This window comes from Lepisosteus platostomus, chromosome 6, assembly GCF_059453375.1.
Source record: "Lepisosteus platostomus isolate fLepPlt1 chromosome 6, fLepPlt1.hap1, whole genome shotgun sequence".
In the NCBI taxonomy this organism is placed as follows: Eukaryota; Metazoa; Chordata; class Actinopteri; order Semionotiformes; family Lepisosteidae; genus Lepisosteus; species Lepisosteus platostomus.
This window is the reverse complement of record NC_142616.1, coordinates 29,062,192-29,072,856: the sequence shown is the minus strand read 5'-3', so window position 1 is coordinate 29,072,856 and position 10,665 is coordinate 29,062,192. Positions and strand designations below refer to the sequence as shown.

The window sequence follows — 10,665 nt, the reverse complement described above, 5'->3', positions numbered from 1 at the left end:
TTCCACTTCATAGTAATGCACTGACAAAGATGTGAAATGAAATTTTTAATTTGAATACAAATACAACAGCAGGTCAAATAAATTGCTATATTAAAAGCAACAAACAACCTGTCAGAAAAAAGGGCCTAGACGACAAACTCTCACCCACCAAATCTTAAATTAGAAAGCCAATATTCAAACAAAATGGCTTCGTCTTTGACAGAGGCCCTTTGTCAAATTCTGGGTTTGTAGTTGGTGAGCAGATCAAAATTTCCATCCAATATAGATTTAGAAAAATTCTCCTAAAATGTAATATAAACAATTTAACTTGCTTTATGAACACAAAACCTTGAATACACAATTGCAAAACACCTATCTTTAATAACTGTTGTGATTCTAGTAAGATAACAGCAATTTCACAACAAACATTTTTAACTATACACCTATACACCCTAGAACTTCGATCAAACTGTCTAGATCAAACACTAAGTTCTTTGATGTACTTTCAAGAACTTTTACACTAGCACTAGAACGAGAGCCCAGCTTAGGGACCGAGATGAGAAAAGCAAAAAAAAAAAAAACCTCATTTGGACATTTAAACAGTTAAAAAGAAAAATAGTTGTGTTCTAGGTAGACACATTTATGGAGAAAATAATGTGCTCTCAGCTGCATTTAACATTGTTAAATCTTTCAATCCTGAGCTTTTAGTGACTAGTGTGTGGTTGCAGGGTGACAAGTGCCTCTTAATGCAAGCCCTAAATTATTTACAACACTGCCTCTAGAGTTGTTACTTTTTCGCTCTCTTTCCCTTCCCTCCTTTGGCTCCTTTCTTACAGTACTTATTTTCCAGGTCTGACAAAAGGGAGTTAAATTCCTGTTCCCGTGACTTCTGCCTTGTCTGGGGAAAAAAAATGAGATGGGAAAACAGTACTAAAGCTGCACTTTAAAATAGTTAAGTATTGAACAGTACATTTCACACTTTCATCTAACCTTGTCCCATGATAATTTCAACTGTCCGATCGTTTACATCGGAAAAATGTCGTTGGTTGGCTTCTACTTATCTCCAATAACTTCAACGAGGCTGAAGTTCAATCTGTCATAAATGCAACAACTAAAATCTGCTTTGTTGGGAAGCTTAACATGAGAAGCACCAACTCTGCCTGTCTTTAAGTTAAAGGCACAACATACCAAACTCTGAACAGTGCACCTCTGCTGAGACATGGTACAAAAGCCTTGCTGTCTTGTTTTAAAGCAATTCAAGACTACTACAGCAAAATGTGGCACTTGAAAATCCTCATGGCTGAACATGGAGAGTTATACAGAGTGCACAGCCTGTGTGACACCCTGAGCAGACACGTCAACATCTTACCTGCAATGCTGCCACCAGATCTTGATCCTTTTCTTCATTCTGTTTCTGTTCCTTCATTAATTGTTCTGCTTCTTCATTCTGTTTCCGTTCCTTTATTAATTTTTCTGCTTCCCTTTTCTCTCTCTCAGCCTGTTGATAAAAGTTCAAGTTTACAAAACTAACTTCAAAACAACATGCATAAGTGTGCATGTATTCAAAAACAATATCAATTTCTAATCATCAAATGTAGGTCTCAATTTTGGGACACGAGAATCTGAATGGAAGGTTTCTGTTCTGCACGGGTTCACTACACTGGTAACAGCAACTGAGCTTGAAGAAGGTACAAATGAAAATCATTTAGATGTTCATGTTGGCATTTTCACCAATGTGAAAAAACAATAAAAAGTCAAACAATATTAGAAACAACTGTCATAGACAAAATCAGTCAAGGAGCTTTTAACTACAGTGTATTAGTAATATCTTTAATATACTGTGTGCCATTTTGGTCACCATGATAAGAACAAATGAGAGGAGGCCATTCGACCCATCTAGCTTGTTTGGTAGTTAGCAGTTGATTGAAACTAGGATCTCATCCAGCCAGTTCTTGAAAGCAGTCAAGGGTATTGGCTTTAATGAATACTCAGGTACTGCCTGGGTGACTTGTTCCATATAGCCACAACCCTTTGGGGGCGGGGCGGTGGCACTGTGGCTAAGGAAGGTTGCCGGTTCAAATCCCGCAGCCGGCAGAGGAATCCTACTCTGTTGGGCCCCCGAGCAAGGCCCTTAACCCCAACTGCTCCAGGGGTGCTGTACAATGGCAGGCCCTGCACTCTGACGCCAAGCTTCTCTCCCTGTCTGTGTGTCTGTGTCTCATGGAGAGCAAGCTGGGGTATGTGAAAAGACTAATTCCTAATGCAAGAAGTTGTATAGGGCTAATAAATAGATCTTATCTTATCTGGATAAAAAAGTACCTCATGTTCTCTGGTTTAAATACATTTTCACAGTTTCCACTTGTGTCCTTCTGGTTCATACATCGAAGTCCCTTTAAAATGTAAATTTAGCCAACTGTTTTTCAGTTAAAACATTAAACTCTGCTCACTACAAAACACAGTGAGATGCTTTTCACTTAATGTCACAGTTGTGCCTTCTCCATCCTTCAAAACGTTTTCAGGTGACAGATTACTGATATTAACCCTACAATATTCTTTTCAACAGTACAGAAATTCACTGCATGTTGTTTACAATATTCACAATTATGATTTTAAAAATAATTACAGTAAATAATGTCAACCTATACCCAGTGAGAAATACGTTATTGCATTTTGACTAGATTGCAATACAGCATAAATTTTAAAAGGGAGGTTAATCATAGAATAAACACAGAAACTTAACACAGTAAGTTCCTGGTGGAAGACACTACAAAAACATTTAGTTCAAGTAGGGAGCTGTGTCCGCATGCGTGGGCTGAAAAGGAAGGAGTAAAGGTTTATTCCATGCGGAGAAGAGAAGAAAAACATACCTTTCGTTTGCGTGCCACCTTCTTTTTTTCAGGCTCGTGGGTGAAGGCTTCATAGGCAGGCAGGTCCCCGGCATCTATGCCTCCCTGGATCAGGTCACGTATGCGAGGCTCGTCTTCATAGGTGCCGCACAGTATCGACATCATGATCTTGTCCATGTTGCCCTTGAACTTCAGGTAGAGCTGATGCACATCGTTCTTCTCCTCCTGTGAGCCCTTGTATTTGTTCTCAAATTTAACAATGTCCTCTACTGTCAGCTAGGCATCAAAGAGGAAAAGAGGGGTTAAGTTTTAAATGTTAAAAATGTAGTGGCAAGATAAAAGCAAAAGTAATAGAATTAAAATACACCAATGTTTAAAAAAGGAAATTTCAACAACAAAGCTAGCAACTGCATGGAGAGATCTCATCAGAAACTCCCACAACAATCCCTAACAAAGAAACAGTGAACATAACAATGGTTACAAATAATCTGAACACGCTCCTTATTCTGAACATGTGGCAGTAGTGTAATATAGGCCTCTCCTGAAGCAGTTCATCCAAACACACCCTGCAGTGTGCATCACTCGTCGATAAGCAAGAAACACGATGCTTTTCATCACTGCTAAACATGCCAATGTATTTGAGTAATAGAGTAAGACTAATGTTAGTGAGACAGCTATAGTCATCTGTCACAGGGAGTGTCTAACGTCTGTTTTTTTAAAAAAAGTTTTAGATTCCTTTGCAAAATAGTTTTCAGTGAATACCCCCCACCAAATCAAACAGGCATGAATGATAAACTGGCAATATACCAACTGTTAAGACAATAAAAATTCTAAAACTCTTAAAAGCAGTAATGCTGTCCAGTGAATGCTCAAGTAAACCATTTCCATTGATGATCCTGAGAGATCCCATTCAACACACTAGGGATTGTCTGTCTGTGCCAGAATCCTGCAAACACCACAGTCTCATCTGACCTCAGCTCGAGAAACTTTAACAAACAGGATAACCTGCAACTCGGCAGTCCATAATTTAATCACGACACAACACATCAAAACTAAACAGTAAAAAAGCCAGTGGTTACACCTCGTGTAAGAGGGGTGAAAAACCTGAAGATTTACAAATTGACTCCAAGAGCCAAACCAGTGGAAGGAAGCATCAGTGATGATCAGCAAATCATGTTCCACACGAAACTATCAGTCCACTGGGACTCCACACTGCAGCCGAGGCACCCTGACGGAGTTACCTTGGGGAAGAGCAGCCTCCAGTACTCTTCCCAGCAGCGGTCCCGCTGCAGGCTGTCGGCCTCCTCGTCCACGATGCCCTGCTCGTCGTACACGGCCCTCTGCTCCGCATCACTCAGCACGGCGTACACCTTCCCCAGAGTCTGCAGCACAGCAGCACACCGTCACACTGGCTCATACTGCACAGTACAGCTCCGAATAGGTTCAGCTACAGTAACCCCTTGTCCAGCCTGTGCGTTACATTCCTCCAAAGCAGTCATTAGGCAACTTCACACCTTACAAAATGAACAGGGATGCGTGAAGGGGACCACCCATTAATACCTACACTGCACGCTAATGAATGACCCCGTCTATACTTTATCATAAATCTATTACAGAACATTTTTTAGTCACCATATGTACATGTCAAATTTGGAAGCACTGATCTCTGAATGGTGAAAACAGAGCAGTCTCATAGGTCTTGTCCAGAATCTTTACCTTCTCTGCCAATTTCACTTGCAGCTGCGTTGAGCTGTGAATCTCATTCTGCTCGGTGAGGGTACTGATCAAAACAGAAGTGCAAAAAGAGGCAAAACGGCAATCATCTTAACTGAACGCCTCGTGGCAAGTCGCACACCTCCCACACCCCACAGCGAGAGAGAGAGGGCCCTGTGTGGTGATGCGAAGGAGCTGACCACATTAATAATAGTAAGAGTGAAGATGGTGGGTAGTCCTTTTTTTTTTATTTGACAGATTTGTTCTGATTGATATTTTTCGGGTCCAATCCAAGTATGCATTGGAGAAGGGTCTACTGTACCACGCCACATGTAAATTACATGTCTGGGTCACATGAGTACACCTGTTTCTGGCTGCATCGCCCTGCAACTCACAACTGGCAGCCCACTGAAGCTAAGCAGGTGTGAGCCTGGTCAGTACCTGGATGAGAGACCTCCTGGGAAAAACTAAGGTTGCTGCTCGAAGAGGTGTTAGTGGGGCCAGCAGGGGGCACTAACCCTGCAGCTCATGTGGGTCCTAATGCCCCACTGTAGTGACGGGGACACTATACTGTAAACAGGCGCCGTCCTTCGGATGAGACGTAAAACCGAGGTCCTGACTCTCTGTGGTCATTAAAAATCCCAGGGTGTTTCTCGAAAAGAGTAGGGGTGTAACCCTGCCGTCCTGGCCAAATTTCCCATTGGCCTTAACCAATCATGGCCTCCTAATAATCCCCATCTATGAATTGGCTTCATTACTCTCTGCTCTCCTCCCCACTGATAGCTGATGTGTGGTGGGCGTTCTGGCACACTATGGCTGCAGTCACATCATCCAGGTGGATGCTGCACATTGGTGGTGGTGGTGGAGGGGAGTCCCCATTACCTGTAAAGCGCTTTGAGTGGAGTGTCCAGAAAAGTGCTATATAAATGTAAGCAATTATTATTATTATTTTTATTATGTCTGCCGTAAAAAAAAGCAAGCAAAGCAGGGTATGGCATTTCTGTGAAGTCTGATGGACTGCAGACATACAAGTTCGTTTTTATACAGACTTGGTGGCGCAGTGGTTAGTTTTCCGGAGGTGTGGATAGCTGGACATACCCCCCATGCTGGAAGGACATAAAACCAACAGAAAAATACCGCCGCAGCGCGGGGGGGGGGGGGTGTTATTCTGGTTATATTCCTTCTTTTACCTGGAACTTCTCGGTGGCCCGCGGGTCACTGGGGGCTCTATCCGGGTGGACCTCCATCGACACCTTGTAATACCCGCGGCGGACTGCCGGGCCTGACGCCCCCCTGCTCACCCTCAGAACCTGATACAGGTCCGGAGAGCCGAAGAGCTCCTGGCAAAGGTCGATCAAGCCCATTGCGCTCGGCTGTCGGCGGCTGACCGGGATCCTGCACCGCTGACGGGGGGAGAAAAAAGGGAGTGAACCTGCGCGCGGGCACAAGCTGCTATCGGCTAAGCAGGCGGCTGAAGCGCACGAGCACCAGTCGCAAACAAACCACGACACGCGAGGCGAGGCGAACAACACGAACACGAACACGAACACGCCCAGCAGCGGAGCCACGGACACGTGCGCCAGCAGCTCCGAAAGCACCTGACCAGAGCACCGAGGAATCACCCCCTGCCGCTGGGGGGGGCGGCGCAGGTCGAGGATTCAACGTTAGGGAGTCCACACGATGCACTTAATTAAACGGTGCGAAAAGCAGGCGGCCAAGCACGTACTGCAGGACTGCCCCGACGCTACTACTCCATTTGAACAGACTGTTTTTTGCTAAGAAACAGCTTTCAGAAAAAAAAGACGACTACGTATTATATAACATGAATACCGACAGCAGTTGCATAATTACACAATACTGATGTTTCGTAATACAAATGAAACATCGACAATAAACAGACTTTGAGTCTACATCCTAGAGCAATACAACACCGATTCCAAACACTGCGAAAGTTGGTGCACCAGCAGCGGACGCAGAAATTTGTTTAAATTGATTTGGCCTAACAACTAAGTATCGTATAGGCGGTCACCCAGCTCTTTCACCTGACCGCCAGCGGTTTACCGGATTTTAGTATGCTATAAAACGTCAAAGAATCGATCAAATCGAATTAAAACAACCTATATTACCAATTTATATCCAGTCCTAAACCTTCCACTTCTATCCGCCGTTCCAGCTCCGAAATTTGGCGCGGGACGTAACTACGTAAGACCGTGTGTGAGCGCGCACGTCCTTTCAAGCGCGTCCACGCTGAAGATTAAACGAAACTATAAAGCTTATGCATCTAGGTACAGACTCGTCGATTAATATGTTATTCCTCATTAGGTTACTGGACAGCTTCCTAAATCAAACCAGAATCTAAAACCTAAAACCTAAATCAAGCCAGAATCGAATCCTATAATGATTTTTGTTTTGAAGTAATTGAACATTCATGAAAACTACAGGACAGATTCACCTTTATCAAAGCAGATAAACTGCTGTCTCTACCCATTTGTAGTCTTTAGGCGATGTAGTATTTTTGTTTCCAGAGGATCCTTTAGACAGTCTCGGGAGACTTTTTTGAGCCGAACAACTATCGTATGGGCATCTCTTATCTTTAAACTGAGACCATTTATACATGTAGTTCAAGTAACCCGAAGAAGGCGCCGCAGCCGAAACTTTGTGTTTCTTTTCTTCTCTTTTCACCATGGAATAAACCTTTACATGGTCCGGCTTGTACTAGAGCCAGAGAAAAATACTGTATTTCTGCCACCGATATGGTACAGTTCATTACATTTAAATAAAATTACAAGAATTTCAATTGCACAATTACTCAACCCTTTGCTAGCCAAGATCAGATCAGCTTCATTTAAAATTTCACAAAAGTAGTGTAATTGTTTCGGTATGTAATAAAGGTGGTTCTTCTTGAAATGAAAGTTCCCCCAGATACAGTATGTTTTGAATTTGAAGCCATAGCTTACAACAGAGATACAACATGCGAAGAAGTCAGGGTTAAAGTGGTAGAAAAGCACAGCTCTGGCAAAGTTCAACATTTCATAGTTGCTGATCATTCTTAAGAGGAATATGCATTATACTGCCCAGATAATACCCAGTTCAAGCTACTCTTCCAAAGTGAGCAGCTGGATTACTGTAGTAGGATTGCCCCTGTGGAGCCAACAAGCCTGGCAAAGTACTGTGGCTGAGATCGGGATCATCCCTATACCGTGGTCCCTATTCAAAATTGAGCCTTATGGATAACTAGCAAGACAAAAACCATTACGGCAAAAGAATCACTGTATAAGCATGTAAATAATAAAGCAGACAAGTGGGAGACGATTTTGTAGTCCCGTCTGACAAAAAGTGAACTTTCTGGTCTAAGAGCAAAGCTTTGCATGTGCATAAGCTCAGTCCATCACATCACCCAGTCAGCACCATGTCCAGTGTCAAGCACGGGGGTGCCAGTTTCCCATCAGCAGGGGCTGGGCGGCTTGTCAAGACTGAGGGACAGTCTTGACAGATGATACAAAGCTCAGGTGACAAACAAATACGAGGTGAAAAACTTCCTTTAGTCAGCCAAGAGCTGTTGTTCACTAGTCCAAAGTCATTGCCAGAATTACACTGGAATAATTTGACAAGGTGAAATTTATATTCTGGAGTAGCCCAGCTAAGGTTTTGACTTATATCCTACAGAAAACGTATGTTTAGACTTGGAGATTGCTGTCCATCAATGCTCCCCAACAAATGTGTTAGAGCTGGGACCATTGTGACAGGAGGAGGGGACAGAATTTGAACCAACCCAATATGCAAAGCTAGTAGAGGCAAAACATATGCACATCAGTAATTGCTGCCCAAGATGCTTCCATTAAGAACTAAATCAAGAGACTGAATTTGATTATTACAGTGTTCAATTAAAAAAAAAAAGTTCATAAGAAAAAAATCTATATACCTTATTTGTATTTCATCATACGGAACTTTTGGTAGGTGGTGAAACCTGAAAACGAGTCTACAGTTTTGCCATATAATTTTGCGACGCGTTGAAACAGAGGAGGTTTTAAAGTTGCGACTAAATTGAAACTAATCTATAAATTGTGCATTAGGCCCTTGTTAAATAGTTCCTATATTCACATATAATTTATTTTTAAGTATTCTATTCGCAGTTTGTCATATTCGAAATGTTATCATATTTCTGTGTATTAATAATATATAACACCAGATTGAAAGGATTCACAGCAATTTACCCTGTGTCTGTGTGGGTTTCCTCTGGGTGCTGTGGTTCTGGGAAGTTGACTTTAGAGTGTGTGTGTCTGTGTGTGCCTACTGACGGACTGACGTCCCACCCAGGGTGTACCCCTTACCAGCATAGGCTCCAGCTCCCCCACAAGCCTGTATTGGACAAACTGGTTAGAAACTGGGTGGATGGATGAAATAAGCTGTGAGTCCTTCTGCTCACAAGGAGGAGCAACATCCAGTTTATTGCAGGAGAACACAGATGGCAGCACTCCTAGAAAAGTGCTAGAGCAGTGGTATTCACTTCTTTTCCCGGAGGTCTGCAGTCCATCAGGTTTTACAGGTGACGCAGGAAGCTGTGGTATAAATAAAGACCCTTAAGTGCACACGTGATTTAAATCAAGGCATTAAAAGTCCAGGGTGGGAGGAAAACCGGAAGACACTTGATGAAGGTCCCTCCAGGAGCAGGAGTGAATATCGGTGAGCAGACAGTCCAGAGTTTCAGGAAGGCTGAGTCACAGACAGGACAGGAACAAACAGGACACAGTACAACACAAAGTAATGGTAACAGAAAGGAAAAATGTGAGACAGTAAAATTAAACTCTCCTGTCCATCTCTGTCCCTGCCTCCTGGAGCCACAATACATATTGTGTAGTGTGTGCTGAATACAAGTTTTCACTCTCTCCTTAATTTGATTCCTAGATTCTATATCTCCTACTACAGACCTCGACTAGCTTTCTCATTGTCTTTGTTTTGTTTTGCTCCCGGTCTCCACCTCTTACTCTCCACACAGTTCCCGGAATTCAGATTTCCAGAATCCGTTTCTCCCTGCCTTTAGGTTTGCCACTCTTTCGGTCTTTCTTAAGCAGTCACTTGCCTCCTTGGATTCAATATTTTTTCCAATTTTTTAAACTACTGATTTATTTTATTGAAAATGCCGTTTTGCACTCCTCTTGTCGCTCTCACTCTGTTGCTGTCCTGTGTCTTGATGCAGACTTGTTTCTGAAATACAACAAGGGTCAGTAACTCTGGAAAATGCCGCTATTGGATGAATGGCACACGGTCCACCTGGATGAACTCAAGGGCTCCAGTGATGCTGAATGGATTGAAAGCATCGGCAGGTGTTTTTGGTTTGGAAAAAAAAGATGTCGCAACCCAGACAGACAAAGGGACCCACAGGAAACAGACACAGAAGTGTGTGCACACCAACAGATGGACACATTGCAGCAGGCACTTCATGAATCAAAGCTCCTTACCCTTTCATTGGAAATACAATTTCTACAGAGGTGCGCAGGTCTGCAGGCGGGGGCCCATGCCAGGTGCTCTTTATGTCATCAGGATTTAACTGCTCCAAATCAACACATAATTAGTTACAGCTACTTGTGGAACCCAGCCCACAGTAGAGCTGCAAACTATTCATCAGCTGGATAAAGGTGTCGTTAGTCTTCCAGTCTTCCTTCATTACTCGGTGCTTTTGTATCTGTTTGATGAACTCCACTTTTTACAATTTAAACCCAAAAAACTGAATTCTTTATTATTTCTGCATTTAGAACTAAAAAACTCCAGCTGTTTTATGCTTTATTTTATGACGGACACTTTTAATACGGGCAAATGCTGTGTCTAATACTGACTTTGATCTGAATATCCCTTTGCATCTACTTTAAAAGCATGACTTTATAGCTAAAAGCAATTTTAAACTTCACTCAAGGACAGTAAAATGTGCTTTGCAAATGTTTTCATGATTTCAATGGTATACCAAAAACCATACTTTGTTTTATTATTCAGGCCTAACCTATAGTTGTCAATATAATATCACACAGTTCTTTTAAAAACGAAAACGGGACTGGTGTATTATCAAGACCAAGTGAATAAGTCATCTCATCTCTTCTCCAAGTAAAATGGATCACAGGACCAGACAGTCATA

The 10,665-nt window shown here is 42.5% G+C and overlaps 1 protein-coding gene across 1 annotated transcript; it reads right to left on the bottom strand.

Annotated features, from left to right (window-relative positions):
* Positions 1 to 32: 32 nt before the first annotated feature.
* Positions 33 to 6,779, bottom strand: dnajc9 (DnaJ (Hsp40) homolog, subfamily C, member 9). Its single transcript, XM_088635216.1, has 6 exons — positions 6,665 to 6,779; positions 5,729 to 5,941; positions 4,067 to 4,207; positions 2,847 to 3,101; positions 1,349 to 1,477; positions 33 to 877 (listed from the first exon to the last, which is right to left on the bottom strand). Exons 2-6 carry the CDS (start codon positions 5,900 to 5,902, stop codon positions 767 to 769), a joined length of 810 nt encoding a protein of 269 aa, XP_088491342.1. The 5' UTR covers positions 5,903 to 5,941; positions 6,665 to 6,779; the 3' UTR covers positions 33 to 766.
* Positions 6,780 to 10,665: the final 3,886 nt, after the last annotated feature.